We start from the raw sequence: 19,595 nt of genomic DNA on the forward strand, positions 1-19,595 counted from the left end.
TTTTTTGACCTATAGAGATTTAGCCGGCAACGGCGAATGGCACGGTGGATTGTGTTCACCGACAATGTTTTCTGGAAGTATTCCTGAGCCCATGTTGTGATTTACATTACAGTAGCATTCCTGTATGTGATGCAGTGCCGTCTAAGGGCCCGAAGATCACGGGTATCCAGTATGGTTTTTCAGCTTTGACCCTTACGCACAGAGATTGTTCCAGATTCTCTAAATCTTTGGATGATATTATGCACTGTAGATGATGATAACTTCAAACTCTTTGCAATTTTTCTCTGAGAAACTCCTTTCTGATATTGCTCCACTATTTTTCGCCACAGCATTGGGGGAATTGGTGATCCTCTGCCCATCTTGACTTCTGAGAGACACTGCCACTCTGAGAGGCTCTTTTTATACCCAATCATGTTGCCAATTGACCTAATAAGTTGCAAATTGGTACTCCAGCTGTTCCTTATATGTACATTTAACTTTTCCGGCCTCTTATTGCTGCAATAAGAGGCCGGAAAAGTTGTCCCAACTTTTTTGGAATGTGTAGCTCTCATGAAATCCAAAATGAGCCAATATTTGGCATGACATGGCATTTCAAAATGTCTCACTTTCAACATTTGATATGTTATCTATACTCTATTGTGAATAAAATGTTTATGAGATTTGTAAATTATTGCATTCCTTTTTTATCCACAATTTGTTTGTACAGTGTCCCAACTTTTTTGGAATCGGGTTTACACACACACACACACACACACACACACACACACACACACACACACACACACACACACACACACACACACACACACACACACACACACACACACACACACACACACACACACACACAATATATATTTATATAATATATATTTTATATATATATATATTATATTATATAATATATATTTTATATATATATTATATTATATAATATATATTTTATATATATATTATATTATATAATATATATTTTATATATATATTATATAATATATATTTTATATATATATATTATATTATATAATATATATTTTATATATATATACATACATACATACATACATACATACATACATACATACATTAATATTTGGTTGCATTTTATTTTGTGATTTCACTGGAACGGAGAACTATGTATGGGCATGGAATTAATGTGTCATAACTGACAACATATTGTGTGATTTTATAGAGAAACCCAGATTTGGAAAGCCAGAACATCCCTGCAAATGAGGTTCAAGATTAATATTTCAAACATGCAAAGTTATTAATGCTTTGGGGCCATGACCTAACGGTTAGCAGCACACATGCTTCAGACACATTGAGCTTTGGTTTTCATGTGTAAAATGCAGGTTCAGTTCTGGCCTGTGTAATATCCTGATCCTCTATTAGAGCAGCAGAACATCAAAACTGACTATGAATAGGCAGAACAGACCTGTCTTTAATCCTCTGTATTATCTTTGCTCTTAGGCTTTGATTGGTCACTTCATGCCATCTGTAACTGTCACTCTCCAATGGTGGTGGGCTGTTGATTTCAGGCCTGCCCTCTGAATTTTCCAATAACACAAGCATGTTGAAACAGATTCCGTCCGTTTTCCCTGGTATTCTCCCATTGTGCTGCACTCCCAGAACACCACATATAACAACGTTTATGGACGACGAAGGCATGCACTCCTTAATAAGTCTGTGCGCAGCCCACGTGATGTATGTTTTAACTGATACTTCAATTGGAAGACTGGGATGAGAACTGGCATTATTATTGCTCAGCAGCAGCCACAGACAGTCCTCATCACTGGTGTCAGTGTTACCACTGCTAGAGATGAATGTGAGGAAAAGTCTTTGGCAGATAATGTGACAAGGGAAGTCAGCAGGTTGTAACACAGGAAACCAGGGATTTTGGCGATATTTTATTCCAGCATCAATGAGGGGCAGTATGTCACGTGCACGAAGAGGAAGTGGAGATTCACGATCCCACCACTGAGCTTGCAAGGATTCAGCATCCGCCTCTGCTGTTGTCTTCAGAGTGCCCCCTGGTGACACAATGAGAAAAAAAGAGATTTTTCCTGTTGACAAGTAAATAGGTGCCTAATAATTGAGCTACTTGGATAATTAATAAACATTTTACTATTTGGAAAAAAAGAAAAAAGAAAACAGGAGGTAATATCTGTTGACTTATATTTCGAACCTTAAAGGAGTGAATGTGTAACGGCAACCACACTGCAAATTAATTAGGGTTGCACAAAGAAAATCTGGTTTTGTTTTTTCTTTGATATGAAAAAAATGCACAAATTTTCACCAGATTACTTGAATAGCTCTATTTGGTTCTTTCCACTTAAAGGTGCAATAAGCGAATTCTGAGAAATAATGTTGAAAGTGGATTGAACCGAGCACCAAAACACACTTGTAGCCAATTCACCCTTCGCAGGGAGTTTGATTGACAAGCGATCTAACCAATCAGAACGCCAAATCTGCCATTTTGTCTGACAAAGCAGTCAGGAGTTAGATTAGGAGTAAGATTAACCTCGGTGGACTTAAACTTGAAAAATGGTGTGTACTGAAGTCTTTCTGCATTTGAAACAACATTCCTTCTCACGTTCATTCATGTTTATTTGATGCTATACCTGAACTAGTAGGAAGAGATGATCGGTTTACGAGCCTCTTGAGCTGAGGCGCTACAGCAATCTGGGACAACGCATTAAAGAGCCACAAAACTGTTTTTATTGTTTGAATTTCTTAAACTACACAGTTTGAAAGCTGGTACTTTGTTTAATATCATAAGTAACCTTCTTTGTCTTGTCTGTCGACTTGTGGTCAGTATCCCCTTTGCTCCGCGATATATTTTTCACTGCATGTGGTGTGACAGCGCCATGGCTTGTCGGACAAAGCAACAGTAACTAAGGGGGCGGGTCTTTGCAAAGGGTCAAATAGCAGTAAGGGGCATATATATAATGATAGAGGAGGTGCCTGTTGCATAAGGTGTGACTACACTTGTAGTCGGAGAGGAGTTGAAAACGGAGACGTGAAATTGTACGTACAGTTTCTGCTTGCATACATGTGTTTGCATACTCAAGTAAATTAAATGCAATATTTGTACTTTATGTACTGCTTAATACAGCATCTGTTTGTACAAGAATAATGTTCAACATAAGCCAAAAATATTTAAATACCAATATAGTAAGTTTATATATTTTTATTAGTGTTATTTTGATAAACACGACACAATATAACATTACAATTATATGAAAAGGGGTTTTACTGTTATTAAAACATGGATTTGTGAGCATTAGCAGAACTGAAGGTGTCAGAATAAACACGAAGCACACGTGACCGTTGTCATGCAGTGAATCTGGCCAATCGTGGAACAGCTGTGTCGTCAACAGAGCTTTTGCAGACGCTCTGGATAAATTGCGCGAGGTGAGTCAGCCCTCTGCTCTACAACTGCTCTCGCGGTACTTAGATGCCATACATCACCAGTGACATGGCATCGGTGCTGTCTCAAGTCGAACAAAATGAATAACCGGCATGCGCTGCTTTAAATCAGATGCTGATCATTGGTTACCGCAGCGCTGCATGAAGTCGAACACACCTATGGCTGCATCTGCGGTCCTCATTCCTCCATACAGCATGTCTAAATCTTGTTCACGCAGGTGAGCAGGGAGTCAGGGACCCTGGGTAGAAAGGTCCCTTTAGTGACCTAAGCTTTTAACTGTAAACTTAATTGCCTACCATCTGTAAGCTGTTAGTGTCTTAAACCATTTCTTACACCGTGTCTATACTGGTCGCGTTGCGCCACACCGCAACAGCTAAAAGCTGTCCACACTGGATGTGACAAAACGACCATTGCAAATCCATTCGTCCTTCATATCAGAAGTAGTGTGAGTGCATGAAGTCATCAGAAATAGAACAGGGCATCAGTTTACCATCTGGAATTTGCCGTGTCTCATGACACTGCATCCAGTGTAGACAGCATCATTGATTATAATGGGCTCTATTTACTTTTGTCACGTTGTGTCGCTCGCTTCTGATGTAGACACGATGTTAAAGGGATAGTTCACAAAAAATTAAAATTCTGTCTTCATTTACTCACCCTCAAGTTGTTCCAAACATGTATACATGTCTTTGCTTAGCTGTACACAAAGGAAGATATTTGGAAGAATGTTTGTAACCAAGCAGATCTCCATTGACTACATAGTATTTTTTTTCCTACTATGGTGGGGGGTGAGATCTGCATGTTTATTAATTATTGTTCATTGATCAATCATGGAAATCATGGTGTAAACATTGTACAATAAATGTTTATTTGGATTTTTAAATTATCTTTAAAAGTACACTATGTAACTTTGGCCCTCTAGCGGTTTAAAAAACAAAAATGCATGCATTTTGTGGAAGAACACTGTTTTGGTTGTGCTTTGGGTCTGCATTATTGTGCAAATGAATATGACCCTTCAAAATAGATGAATGCTTTACAATAGAGCTGCACGATCTTGGATTAATTGAGAATCCAAATTTTTTTGTTTCAAACAGAGATCACATATCTACCATGATTCTAAACAAACAACTAAACAAAATAACATACTAGAGGTTCTGACAAAATGTTAATTGCTGCAGTGTACTTTGTTTATGTTTAATTCATCTGAACGGTTTGAATGAACGATTCAATGATTCAATCATAAATAGGTATCATAAATCATAAATAATGTGTTTGGCATCGGCTGCAGCTGGATGCAACCAATCGGTTGCATACTTTATGACAGGATGCATACTTTATCACAGATGAAATGAAGTAAATGCAATATGTGTCAAATATATAGATGTTTCTGAGACATTTTTCATTCAATACTTTATGTACTGCTTGATACAGCGTCTATTTATACAAAAATAAAGCTCAACATAACATAATCCTACTATTTAGGGTAGGGTCTACATTTTTTATCAGTTTTATTTTGATAAACATGACACAATATAACATCGCAACTACATGAAACGAGCTTTTACTTTTATAAAAATACAGATTTGTGAGCATTAGTGCAACTGAAGGAGTGAGAATAAACATGAAACACATGTGTCATGCGGTGGATTCGGCCAATCGCGGAACAGTTGTGTCGTTATCAGTGGTCGTGCAGCTGCTCTTGAGCCGGCTGACTCCGGGTACTTTGATGCCATACGCCACAGTCATGTGGCATCGCCGCTGTCTCAAGTCGGACAAAATTTTCAAGTCAGCCAACGATTGGTCTGCGCAGAGCAAGTCGAACAAGCCTAAACCTTCACTTGTTTTATTCCTGGATGAATCAGCTTGACTGAATTAAATGAATGATTCACTGACAAATATTTTTTTTTTCCAGTGACTTGTCTCTTGTGGCATAACAATGTAATTGATACAATCGGTATTTGAAGAGTCAAGTTACTTTCAAAATGTGATTTGCTCTATTTGATCACTTCCATAGACATCTGTGTTTAAACAACTATAACTATAAAATATAAACTTCTTTGATAATATGAATATTTTTAACACAGTAATAACAATGTGGTTAAAAAGACTGTGAAGCTGTTTCATACCTATACATGATTACTGCTTTCTCTGGATCAGCGGCAGCACAAACGCAGATTTGAATGTTCCAGTTTGATTTTGTCAAAGGTTTAATAGGCAAATCGTTGTTATTTGGGAATGAGATTGTGTGAGTGTTTGAATCAAGATTGTGATCTTTTAATGATTAATCATGCAGCTCTACTTTACAATGAACTCTGTTAGAGAGCTGAATATGGCAATTTAGCTGTTCAATAAAATACCTTACTCACCTGTTGAGTTATAAAAAAAACTTTTACAATATTTTTAAATCCCTCAGTTCTCACCATCTCCGAAAAGCCAAGCCAATGTTGATTCTGGTTTTATTGCAAGCTCTGTTGTGTTCTCTTTTTGCCAGCAGTCTCACCCCTGTTCAACATTTTTTTTTTTTTCTTTTATGGGTGATTCCTGGAGGTTCGAGATTTAGCCTGCTCCATGTCAACCTTTCTCACTCATTGTGACAACTAACCTATGCCACTCCCACACCATACGCACGTCAAAGTAGATGAGACATGCATGAATGATCTATGTTTGCAATTTCCTGTGAAAACCACCCCGACAGGTCTAAAATATAAACACTTATGATATAAGAATTCAATTTATTTCATTCTATTTATTTAATTGCAGCCTGGGCGATTTGACAATTGCACTAAGCCATATTGTGATATCAACTTTATTTCGGTATTATGCAGCTCTAAAATCATTTAATCTAACCTGTTTCCTCAGCGAGGAAGGTGAAACGAACCCACTTTGGCCCATGTTCTTCAACCAGCAGCAGTGTGACTGGCTGGCAGTCTATTCCTGCCTCCTCTTTGACCTCCCTCTGTAGTGCCTCTAGAATGCTTTCACGTTCTTCCATACGACCCGCAGGAAGATACCAACTGCCATAACACTCTCTCTTTGCCTCCTGAACCATTAACACCTCCTCCTGTATAACACAAGCAAACACACATGCAAAACTTTTATGTCTGGAGAAGTTGACATTAATCATGGCTAGTGGAACATGGAGAAATATTGGTTACACACTATTTTAAGGTGTCCTCGTTAGAGTGTAATTATACATTTAAGCACTGATTAATATTAATTAACTACTTGCACTTACTATTGGGTTAGGGTAGGATTAGTGTTTGGTTAAGGGTTAGTTTCATGTAATTATGCATAATTAATTTATAGTTATTACTGTAGTAACTACATGTAACATGTATCTGTAAAATAGTGTTACTGAATTATTTAGCAAAGATGTATCTGAATATTTAGATGAGTATGCAATTTAACATATTTTTAACATATTTAACATAAACAAATAGGGAAGAGCGAGGGAGGTGTGTTAATTGGTAAGATTTGTAACCATTACACTTGTGAATGAAACATAGACATGAAAAGTGCATACTCAAAACTGAAAAGCAATTTTTTTATGCTTCAAAACTATTTTGGCATGTCAAAGCAGTTTTTTTTTACAAGGTAAAAGCAAACTTATATACATCTAAAAATATGTGTCATACATGCTGGTGAATTGCCAGTATACAAAATATCTACATTTTAGGTTAAAGATTAGCCATGAATTTAATATTTAAATTCATACACAAATATTTTGTACAATTGTACACAATAAATGTTTCTTGAGCAGCAAATCAGCATATTAGAATGATTTATGAAGGATCATGTGACAGTGAAGACTGGAGTAATGATGCTGAAAATTCAGGTTTGCATCACAGGAATAAATTAAATTTTAAAATATTATCAAATAGAAAACAATTATTTTAAACTGTAATAATATTTCACAATATAATTGTTTTCACTGTATTTTTAATTAAATAAATACAGCCTTGGGAGCCGATGAAACTTCTTTTAAAAACATTAAAAATCGTACCGATCACAAACTTTTGAACGGTAGTGTACATGCATACATGTGTGTGTGTGTGTATATGTGTATGTATATATATATATATATATATATATATATATATATAATATACACATTATACATACACACTGCCATTCAAAAGTTTAGGATGAGTAAGATTTATTAATGTTTTTAAAAGGAGTCTCACCAAGGCTGCTTTTATTTGATTAAAAATACAAAAAATATTGTAAAATTGTGAAATAATATTATTTTTTAAATAACAGTTTTTTATTTGAATATATTTTAAAATGTTATTTATTCCTGTGATGGCAAAGCTGAATTTTCAGCATCATTACTCCAGTCTTCAGTGTCACATGATCCTTCAGAAATCATTCTAATATGATGAATTGCTGCTCAAGAAACATTTATTGTGTACAATTTTTTTTTCAGGATTATTTGATGAATAGAAAGTTTAAAAGAACAGTGTTTATTTGAAATATAAAATTTTGTAACATTATAAATGTCTTTACTGCCACTTTTGAGCGATTTAATGCATCCTTGCTTAATAAAAGTATTAATTTCTTTCAAACAAATAAAAATAAAAATTCTTACTGACCCCAAACTTTTGAATGGTAATGTATAATGTTACAAAAGCTTTGTATTTTAGATAAATGCTGTTCTTTTGAACTTTCTATTCATCAAGGAATCCTGAAAAAAAGTAAACAACTGCTTTCAACATTGATAATAAGAAATGTTTCTTGAACAGCAAATCAGCATATTTCTGAAGGATCATGTGACACTGACTGGACTAATGATGCTGAAAATTCAGCTTTGCCATCACAGGAATAAATTACTTGTAAAATGTAGAAAACAGTTATTTTAAATTGTAATAATATTTCACAATATTACTGTTTTTACTGTATTTTAAATTAAATAAATGCAGCCTTGGTGAGCAGACGAAACTTCTTTTAAAAATATTAAAAATCTTACAGATCCCAAACTTTTAAATAGTACTGTATGTATATGGATATCTTAAAAACTGCAGCATAAAATTACTCTGGGATGGGACAGTGCATTGTGATGTTTTATATATATATATTATATATACACAATTATATATACACATTTATTTATGTTCATATTTTAAATCTAACTTGGCTAGCAAAAATTAACAGATCTTACAATATCTGGATCATGTTAAGGATGACCAAGAGTGTTTCTGTTCTGTCCTAAATGGACACAATATGGGATTATGTGAAGTGGAAGAGAAAGCCACCTTAGCTGTGTTGTCTTCAGTTTTATGCCTTGCTAGCTACCAAACTACTTTTTTTGCCAGTACAAAGAGAGGAATGTCATGCTCCCAGTGGAACTAATTAGGTGATGTTCAGCAGGGGGGCTGAATGTAATAAGTGGACACTGGACAGACTCTAAAATACTTAAAAACATGCAAGAATGACACCATCTTTACCTTTGAGTTGAAGATTACTGCGCTGACGATGTAACACACGTTTTTCCTCAGTGTGACGGGCTTCAATTCCTGAAGTGAATCAAACTCTCTCAACTCAAGTCCCTCACCCTTCAAAATCTTCTCTAAGTTTTCCTCCAATATTTTCGTTGAGTCCATGCTGAAGCTGCCTTAATTCCACTACAACATAATGAATATGATTATCAAATACTCGTTCTGTTTCAGATTTAGTGGCTGCTTACAGAGACAGCATATTTAGGCATAATCACACTTAAAACTCAAAGCCAGATGCCAATGGAGAACCTTTAAAGTTCCACAAAAATATGTTAATTCTCTTTTTCTTTAACCCATCTATGTACTGGTGCTTAAAGATAACACATTCAAATACAGTGATCTGCAGAATATCTGCTTATAACAATAACTGTTCAGTAGATGTACTTATTATATTATCTGGAATATAGCTTTCGAATAACGTCCATTATAACACAGTGGCTTGACCTTATCTTAAAGGAATGAAAGTAAGCTGGTGTTTGTACGTAAAAGTTAGCTAAGCAGGATAAATACACCGTGAAGCAAGTTAAGTCATCCAAGTTAATTAAGCATTGTTATTATTGTTTAACTTATGCATCTACATTCATTTAAAAATCCATCTACATTTACACTAACCTAATACCAGTCGTCATAAAACAGATGATGTGAAGTCTCGCATCGGCTGCTTGAGCTCTCGCGATAATATGAGACACTTACCTGGGGACCAAGTCAAATTACATTATTTGTATTTTCGTTTTGTTCCATAAATGTTGCTAATTTCTGCTTCCTTGGTGATAGTGAATAGATTAACGTCAACTGTAGTCAAACAATGTTTGTTTTTAAAAAGAAAAACGTCGCAGTTATTTTCGTTAGAAAAGTGTTACATGTAACGTTACGTGTAGTTTTTATACTATCCCTAACTCATCTAACAACAATAACAGACAAAGAGTATGTTACTTTTAATAGTCACTTAAGTTATTAGTTTTTGAAAAATAGTGGCTATTTTCGTTGGCGGGTGAAAGTAAGTTAAATGCGAATAAGAATTAGTGTTCTAGTGATTTGCATTGCCATAGCAGGCCAAAGTAAAGGGTTAAAAAGCCAAACTGTTTCTTGACGCATGCTCGGTTTCGCCCTCTACTGACGGGGCTCATTGGAGATGCTAGTCCGAGCGAATTGCCTAATCCAAAGATTTCGAACAGAGTACTGAAACGGTACCCTTTTTCTGATATACAAACACATCCCGACCAGTGAGCTGTGACGAACTGTTTAACAAACTTATTACAGATGGATAAAGTATAACAAAATGACCAGGTAGCTGAAACTGTGCGGTATTTATTTTTTCTCCACGGGAACGTTATGTGGAGAGGGCTCATTGCCATTGCTTGGAGGACAACGCCTGGATAAGGAAGAGAGGGCAACATTTGACGTTACTTCGGAACGGACTTTGATAACGGATACTTTACAGACATGGTTAATGCAGTTTGTTCTCGTCTCGTTAAAAGCGCCTTTATCTGGCTAATGCTTCACGCGCTCATCGACTGCAGTGGAGGTGAGAAAACAGCAACAGTCCAGAGCGACCATTGCGAGTCATATAATGTCCACAACAACACTTAACGTTACCAGTGTTGACTGTTTGAATGTATTGGCATACAGGCACCACTATGACAAGCTGTTTTAAAATGTATTCCTTAAAGTAAATTGTAGCTATTTTGATGTTAGTACTTTCGGGCCAAGTAGCAAGTACTCCTGCGGTGACTAGTAATTTTTCAGTTCCACTAGAAACTATAGAGTAGATTATAGAACTCTAGATAGAAACTATCCACTAAAGAAACTATTCATTAAATACTAGAATACTATTCAAATTACTAGAATCTATTCATTTAGTCACTAGTAACCTGTAAGTAAAATGCATGAATATCACCTTTGCTACTATTGTTACCTGGTAACAAACTGGAAATTGTTGCTATTTAATTATATTAGAATCTGTGGCCAACTGTTCACTTTCAGCTAGCGTTAGTATGTCTTCCAAATGTTACTGGTGCCTATTTTAGTTTTACTGTCAAATATTCATATTTATACTAGACTACTATCTGTTCCAGTTTTTCTAGTACAAATGGACACTAGTACCTTCAGTAGTGTGTATTCCAAGTTTAAGTAGGGACATTTTTAAATTTACAACCATCTACAGACATGCTGGAAAAAGAATCATCATTAGCTAGCAAATGTTTTATTCTACATATTCTATATTATATATATTTTAAAATAATTTTATACATATGTAATTTGAACGCATAACAACTAAACTTTTAATATGAAATTTAATAATTAGAAGTAAAACATGGCAACCATGTATGAATGAAAATGTAGGAATGCAGATTTGTCTTAAACACTAATTATTTGCCATGAAAAAGTTACAGAACTTTTATGGTGCTTGACACATTATTGTTTAAAGTTTCTGTAAAAAAAGACTAACAATTTCTGAGGGCATTCAGGGAACTGTCCTCAGTCAGTTTAAATCTTATTTGACGAATAGAAGTTTCTCTGTTAGATTAGGTAACTTTTCTTCATCGCCTACTCAACTCTCTTGTGGAGTACCGCAGGTTTCAATTCTTGCACCTATTCTTTTTTAACTTCCTCTGGGCTCCATCTTCAGAAAACATGGTATATCATTCCACTGCTATGCAGATGATAACCAAATCTATTTACCTCTGAAACATAACACAAGTGCTGCTCTGGAATCTCTTTTTGTATGCCTAGATGAAGAGAAAATGTGGCTCTCAATTTTTTTGTTTTTGAACGAATCAAAAACCAAGGTTCTAGTCCTCTGGGAGCAGAAGCATCGAACTGGACTACCTTGCTCCATTTACCGTATCCTGCATTGAAAACTTGTGTGTTTTTTGGGATCAGAACTTCACTTTTGAAAAGCAAATACATTTTGTGATTAGTTCTTGCTTTTTTCAGCTGAGTCTCCTCTCTAAGATTAGATCCTCACTCTCTGAAAAAACCTTAGAGATTGCGATCCATGCACTTATTACATCTCACTTGGATTACTGCAATTCTCTTAACTATGGTATGTCCAAATCATCTGTTGCTCGTCTTCAATTAGTGAAAAATGCTGCTTCAAAATTTCTCAAAAGAAAAGGCAAATTTGATCATGTTACTCCAATTCTGAAATCGTTGTACTGTTTACCTGTACATTTTGGAATTGAATTTAAAAATCTTCTTTTTGTTTTCCAAATCTTTAAATAACCAGTCACCGAGCTATCTGTCTGAGCTACTCCACCCCTACAATCCCACACGAAATCTGAGATCTGGTGATAAGAGAATTCTCTCTGTCCCCAGATTGCGATTAAAGCAGAGAGGTGATCGAGCCTTTGCTATTGCTGGCCCCAGGCTGTGGAACAGTCTACCGGCCTATATCAGATCGGCACAGTTTCTAACTATTTTTAAATCTTCTCTTAAAACGTACTTTTTTACCTTAGCTTTTAATTCAGTAAGAGTGTCTGGTTTGAATGTATGGTTTCGCTTTGTACTTTCTTTCTTTTTTCCTTTGCTTTATGTTCAGCACTTTGGTCAGCCATGCTTGCTGTTTTTAAATGTGCTATATAAATAAAACAACCTTGAACAATAATACTAATAAAATGCTACTGCCACTACTATAAATAATAATAAAACACACTAAGATTTACAAAAAATTAAACACTTTAAATTAATTATTTTCCTTAGTTTAAAAAAAATAATAACTTACAATAGTCAAAGATGACTTTTCACATCTTCCCTCAGTGTCTGTCGCTGGGCTCATGAATATTAATCAAGTTGACTGATTTACAGAACTGATTTACAGAAATCAAAACGTGGACGGTTATGTTGTATATAATTTGCAGGTGTCATGGAGCCACTATCAATAGCGAGTATAGTGCTTGGTGGTATGACCAAAAATGTGTCTCAGATTGAAGGAACTTTGGAATGGGACACACTTAAAGGGATCCAAATTTTCTGAAGAGACTTGAACGCTTTATATGATAAACGGATTGAATTTAGGCTTTTATTCACATATAAACATTCATCAACTCACACATCAGTTCACACAAATGGGAGCTCAAGCATGTTTGCTTGACGTGTGAGAACCAATGAGATTTTTTCTCAGCACTTTTGAGCTTCCGTTTGAGATTTGTTCTCGTGCATCAATCAGGTTCGGTTGAACTTCTGCTTATGTTTGCTTATCAATGTTTTTATATATAAAACATTGATAAGTAAATTTAATATTATATTTTAATATTTTATACTTATACTATGTGCTAGTTAGTAGGAATACATGTTAAAAGGCTTGCCATAGACCACTGGATGTAGTCTATTTGTTTAATTTTAATTTTTTTTTTAACTTGTAGTGAAATCACTATATCCAAAAGATGTGCATATAACATTACAACATTGGTGTTTCACTGTAGTTTCATTTTGAGGGCCAAATCAATGTTTGTTTGAGCCTTTCAGGTTTTGCAGTGATGATGTACATTGTCTATCCTATAGAGTTATTTTATTTTAATAGGAAAGAATATCATGTCTGGTCTACATATACCTCCATCTCTGCCTCTTCTGGCCACGTGTAAATATAAGAAGCTTAAGCAGTTCAATAATGGCATATTTGGGCTAATTCCGAATTTATAGGCGCCTCCTCGCCCTTTAGTCTAAAGAGCTTTTAATTTATTATCAGTATGAAATGTACAGTATGAATCAGTATGAAATGTAATTTTTGCCACTTTTAACAGCCAGTTTGCTCAAATCCAGTAGCTTAACATCTCTGCATTTTTCCATAATTTGAATTAGGACAAGGATGTTGTCTTGGTTGAGTAAACTTGAGTAAACTGACAAAAAAACTGGTCTCTACTTGAAAGTAATTCTTGAATTACACTTAGTAAAACAGGAAAATGTTGTAAAATATGTGTTAAATACATATGTTTATATATTTATTTATTAGCATGAATAAATATATGTTCATTATATATATTTTTTTCATTAAATGTTTAATTTTCTTTGCAAAAACAAATATATTTTAGTTTAATTTGCTGTAGCTAATAATGTAACATGGCAGATATAAATATATTATTTTCACAAATTCAGCACAGTTGTTTTGAAACCATGGCATAACAATGCATGTATATGACCAGTAAACAAAGATGTAGAGACAGTGACAGTGACAGTGACATAACAATTCTGTCAACTGGCCCAGAATGCTCTTACATTGGCTGTGGGCCATCAGGCCCATTAAGCCCTGTGTAATAAGTAAACTGTAAGTCGATTTAAAAGCATCTACTTACACTTATTTTAGCATTTAGCAGGTATAGAAATAGAGAGGCTTCTACATAAATGCTAACACACAGGCTAATAGAGAAATTGAGGGCATGTTTTGAGAGGAGAATGATGTGAAAGCCTGAAGGTGATCAAGATAAATAGTTCTCTGAGAATTTTGTGTGAATGTTCAGTAAAGAGACCAAGGAAGTAAGGATTATGAATTGTTCTGTCTTATCTACCCTTTTCGGGAAAATTACACAGGAAGTCTGATTCAACTTGTTGACTGATGACTCAGGAGTGGGTGGGATGCCTCTCCTTCCTGAGGTCTTTCTCTCTTCATGATTCCCACCAACATAAAAACCACTTGGCACTTGATTGCCAACCAATAAATTGCACTCAATTTAATACCCATAGTCACAATAGTAGTTTCATATAAACATGTTTTGTTGCAGTGAGAGGAATAATGGAGGGAAATAGTCAACTCCTGATTAACCCCTCCATGCCTGAATTATGTTCCACTGAGCAAAAAAAAAAAAAAAAATGTTATCCACTTGATATTTGTTCTTCTTTAATGTATAAATGAGTCCAAAAAAAAAAAAATATTATTTTTTCTGTCCACTACAATGGACATTAGGGCTTAAGCAACAAAATAAATTGTCATATTTTAACCATACAGTTCTTATGAGCTAGAGTTCAAACACAATATGTGAACTATAGCATTGAAGATTTTGAAAGTAACACATACTGTAACAAAGAGCAATGCAATAAGAATGTAGAGGAAATGTAAGATAAGATAAATTCTCAAAAAACTTTATTATTTTTTTTTTTTATTATTTTTGTTTTTTTACAGTGGGTGAATGGGAATATGTGTGTATATATCTGTGTGTGTTTGTGGGTGTGATTGTGTGTACTTGCTGGTTTTGATAAATTTATGATTGTGTGCATATAGCATCAGGGCATCTGTGTATGTGTGTGTGTGTGTGTGTGTGTGTGTGTGTATGTGTATATGTGTGTGATTTTCAAATTAACTTTGAATATTAACACTTGATATTATTAAGTTTATAATCGGTGCAAGTTGATGATGCTACCATGAACATAAATCTGCATATAAAAGATAAAACGGAACTCCTCCTGTCAAGTTGGTTAGCCATGCCTGTCTTTTGTGATGCCTGAAGCTCAATCAGATTAAGTTATGGGACATACTTTCATTGTGATTAGTAGATCAGGGACCAATCAGTGACCAGGCAGTAATTATATTATAAAAACATAAAATCTTATTGGTTTAAACCAAAATCCATGTCCATTCCAATTGTCTGAAGGGGTTAATGACAGTTGCTTATTCAGTGCAAGTTTTCCTGCATATCTTAATTCATTGTGTGTGTATTGATCTTATGGGTTGACGGTGTTGTGACGGGACTGTTTCTGTTTATAGGCTCTATAACCCAGCAGACCTCTCAGCTCTCTTCATATGAAGTGACTGTACCGAGACGCATCAGTAGACATAGAAGAAACCAGGACAGTGCAGATAAGGTAAACAACCTCTCTCTCTCTCTCTCTCTTATAGTAACGACTGAGACAAATCAGACACAATTATTTGTTATAGTTAACCAATAATTGTTGGGGCCTGTCCCCCATCCCCTGAGAAGTTCTTAGTTACAAGTTTTATTGTGCTAAAGAATGTGGTTTCCACATTGAGAGCAGAGAAGAGACACACGATAACGTGTCTTTGCGTGCATCTTTCCTGCATTATCCCCTTATAACACAGACTCTCTTGCATTAATGTATAGACAGACTGTTCTATAAATGAACATGCACATCCCCAGGAAATGGTATCCATTATTACCGTTGCTATATTACACTCATTGTATTCACATGTTTTATGATACATTTAAGGTAACTTCAATTTTGTCATGTTTAGTGTCTATGGGTTCGTATCGAGAAGATTTAAAGGGATAGTTCACCCAAAAATGATTTGATGTTTATCTGCTTACCCTCAGAGCATCCAAGATGTAGGTGTCTTTGTTTCTTTAGTAGAACACAAATTATGATTTTTAACTCCAACTGTTGCTGTCTGTCAGTCAAATAATGCTAGTGGATGGGAACTTCTACAATAACAGTAAATAAAACTTGCTTAGAAAAGTCCAAATTAAACCCTGCAGCTCGTGATGACACATTGATGTCCTAAGACACGAAAAGATCGGTTTGTGCGAGAAACCGAACAGTATTTATATAATTTTTTACCTCTAATACACCACTATGTCCAACGGCATTCACCACTCGATTCGTTTGGTCTGATCGCGCTCTGACAACGGCAGTGATGTTTCACTCTCATTGAAGTATATGCGCGAGACATCACTGCCGCTGTTAAAGAAAGGTGCAGTTTTATTACCTGTCCTTTACATTTACCAGTAAGAAATTCTGTTTTAATTACACATTTTTTAGTGTCCTTCTTACACGTAACATGTAGTTACTGTAGTAATAACTATAAACTATGCAAAATTACATGCAACTAACTCTAAACCAAACCCTAAACCTAACCCTTCCCTATAGTAAGTACATGTAGTTAATTGTTATTACTCAGTACTTAAATGCATAATTACACTGTAACACAGACACTAAAATAAAGTGTAACCAAAATAACTTTTTTAACATTATTAACAAATTATTACATTATTTAACAAATAACATTTTCTCTTTTCATTTTTATTATTATTTTTTATTATTATTATTATTATTATTTTTGTTTTTTTGTGAGCTCCCACACAAACACAAGAGTTACTTGACTAACTGTGTGGATAGGATCTTTAGCTTGTCCCACTCATTCTCTGTACATACTCGCCTCCGTTTTCCGTTTTTCGTGACCTATCAATGATGTTGTTCTGATCATATCCATCCATACCAGTGGTGCTTCAAAGATAATACCACAGGAACCATCTGGCAGGCACACATGCCTGGCAGCGTGGGCGTAGTTATTAAAAGCCTGCTTTTGCCAGGACCACGCTGAGAGATGCATACCACCAGCATGGCACAAACAAACACAAAATATTACTCTGACCTCTATGTCATTGAGAAACTCAGAGTTTGGTAGATGAGAGAATGAGTTTGAGAAGAAGACAATGTGTTGGTGAGAAAAACGATTTTTGCTGTGATCTCATGTGAGTGACAGGTTGTCCCACCCTTGCGGCAGTAAACGTCATCAGTAAAGAGAAGAAATGAGGGGAAGTTACTTAATTCAATATTATGAGGGAACATTTTAACTTTGATGGTACGTCTTGTGGTATTTTTTCATATTTATAGACCTTAGCAGTGTTATTTTAGTATTATTTATATACTGTTATAGCATTTATTAATATTTTGAATTGGCTTTTATTTTTATATTTGCACTTTTCATTTTAATTTTTGTTTAAGTTTTAGTAATTTCTTTGTCATTTTTATTAGTTTTTGTATTTTGATGTTTCCATTTAGCTTTATTTTAGATTTAGCTTTAGTAATTTAGTACTTAAAAAAATATATACTTTTGTACTTTAACTTAAAACCCTAATTTTATTTTGGTTAGTTGCCAATGTTATGGTGTTGGTGTGGTAGAGATGAGGCGTACACAGACTTCCACAAAACTGGGTATTTAATCAATGAAGGAGCAGACATACAACCAATACACACTTTAACTAACAATAAGAACCGACAAGGAGTGAAGGGAGTGAGTCCATTATAAAGGGAGTGCAGATGATTAGGAGCAGGTGCAGGTAATCCGTGAATAATGGGGATATGACGAGGAAGTGCTTGCAGGTGATTAAACAAGGAGGATGATGGGAAATGGAGTCCATGAACGAAGGGAGCCAAAGCAACTTATATATTTTTGTCATGCTGTTTGAGACTATTTATGAGGTGGTTTATCATTTTCCATAAAGTAACTTTTTAAATCCTTGTATTTCAAAAGAGTGTGAAAAGTCCTGTTCTCTCTTTCTATAATATCATAGAGTTTAAGGCGAGACAAAGAGCAAGAGGAAGAGTCATGTTTGTTATTGCTAAATAACTGTAAATGTCAGATAAAATTTTTGCATGTTTCGGCAGGTGTAAAATTAGATCTTTCTTCAAAACCACCCGTCACACCCACCATGTTGGGGAAGCCGCCACTTCCTGACACCCATCAATCTTACAATCTAACATATTTGTTGTAATGTCATGTAAAATTCATTTCAGAATTTAGGCACATACGTGTGTGTGTGTGTGTGTGTGTGTGTGTGTGTGTGTGTGTGTGTATTTTGTTTATAAGCTAATATATTCAGATCAAGTCTCATTCAGATCAGATTTTGCCATGCAGTACCCTCAAATTCTAATGATCTTTCTGCTGGTTTAGTGTTATGCAAGAGCTTTTTACTTCTCAAATTTGTGCTAATCATGTGTTGCACCAACATTATTCAAATGTTGCTGCAGTTGAAGTTGTTTTCCTACTGTACAATAAAGGCAATGAAGTCCTAATTCAGTCCAGCATGACCGTGGTCCACATTGCTCTGTCTCTTTCTGACGTGATTAATTTCCTGCATGCACAGAGGTTTATTAATTTATGGGGCACAGTACATTTTTAGAAATGCAGGCTAAACGAAAGTATTTGTTTGGTTTCATCACAAACAAATATGAGTCAGTGGTGATAGGAAAGAGATCACATAAACTGTAGCAGGAATGCAATGCTAGATGTGTTATGCTTTATTAGTGAATCAGTATACTAACAAAATGCCCTTTACTTACAGTTGAGCTCACTGTATTACATTTATTTAATAAATGGCAAGAAAAGAATTGTAGACTCTTTTTATTGTGTCTCTGTGCTGCATGTTTTCTTTATCTGTGAGGTGACGGTTTCTGTAATTTTTTCCCTTTTTTTTTCTAAGGTGTCATACATAATCCAAGCTCAAGGAAAAGAACATGTCGTCATTCTGGAGAGAAATGAGTGAGTATTTTATTTTGCTTCTCTTGCTTTCTCTCTTTAATACTAAAAGTCAATTTGTACACTTGCCCAAAGATTTGATTTGATCTGCACAGGAAAGGTAAACGAAGAACAAAAGATGCTCACAATGTTTAATCTTGTGGCCAAAATTAAAAAATTGTGTGCTTTTCACAATGGAAATGATTAAAATAAGGTAACCTTAGGCACACCAACAGCACACATTTTGGACATCACCTTTATAGTTTGAAGTGTCTGATAATGAGTACTGTTGTTGTGCCTCCAGGGACAGGGTTGAGAAACACTGGGTCAACACAAGCCTAGGTTACTATGTTCAATGAAAAACAAATGAAGCCAAGGCACTCAAGATTAACATATCTAAAAAAAGCCTGTATTTAGTCATGGCTTAAATAATTTAAAAACGGTTACAACAACCGCACATCACCATGTTGCATGTAACACATAA

General features: G+C 35.1%; 2 protein-coding genes across 5 annotated transcripts in view; one reads left to right on the plus strand and one right to left on the minus strand.

The window, feature by feature from the left end:
• Positions 1-1,107: 1,107 nt before the first annotated feature.
• nudt18 (nudix (nucleoside diphosphate linked moiety X)-type motif 18) lies at positions 1,108-9,578 on the minus strand. 2 transcript variants are annotated; one of them, XM_067393999.1, is made up of 4 exons: positions 9,538-9,578; positions 8,875-9,051; positions 6,278-6,491; positions 1,108-2,030 (listed from the first exon to the last, which is right to left on the minus strand). In XM_067393999.1, the coding sequence occupies exons 2-4, from the start codon at positions 9,028-9,030 to the stop codon at positions 1,405-1,407; spliced, it is 996 nt and encodes a 331-aa protein (XP_067250100.1). In that variant the 5' UTR covers positions 9,031-9,051; positions 9,538-9,578; the 3' UTR covers positions 1,108-1,404. The 2 variants fall into 2 exon arrangements, with proteins under 2 accessions (XP_067250100.1, XP_067250101.1); XM_067394000.1 differs by lacking the exon at positions 8,875-9,051 and having other exon boundaries at positions 9,538-9,561.
• Positions 9,579-9,959: 381 nt separating this feature from the next.
• Positions 9,960-19,595, plus strand: part of adam9a (ADAM metallopeptidase domain 9a) — an 89,108-nt gene continuing 79,472 nt past the window's right edge. Inside the window, exons 1-3 of one of the 3 annotated variants that reach the window (XM_067395316.1) lie at positions 9,960-10,450; positions 15,623-15,720; positions 19,077-19,135. In XM_067395316.1, the coding sequence (XP_067251417.1) occupies positions 10,369-10,450; positions 15,623-15,720; positions 19,077-19,135 (239 nt within the window). In that variant the 5' untranslated portion in view covers positions 9,960-10,368. The remainder of the gene's footprint in view (positions 10,451-15,622; positions 15,721-19,076; positions 19,136-19,595) is intronic. The other 2 variants (XM_067395313.1, XM_067395314.1) reach the window with 2 other exon arrangements.

Source organism: Chanodichthys erythropterus, chromosome 9 (assembly GCF_024489055.1).
Source record: "Chanodichthys erythropterus isolate Z2021 chromosome 9, ASM2448905v1, whole genome shotgun sequence".
Taxonomy (NCBI): domain Eukaryota; kingdom Metazoa; phylum Chordata; class Actinopteri; order Cypriniformes; family Xenocyprididae; genus Chanodichthys; species Chanodichthys erythropterus.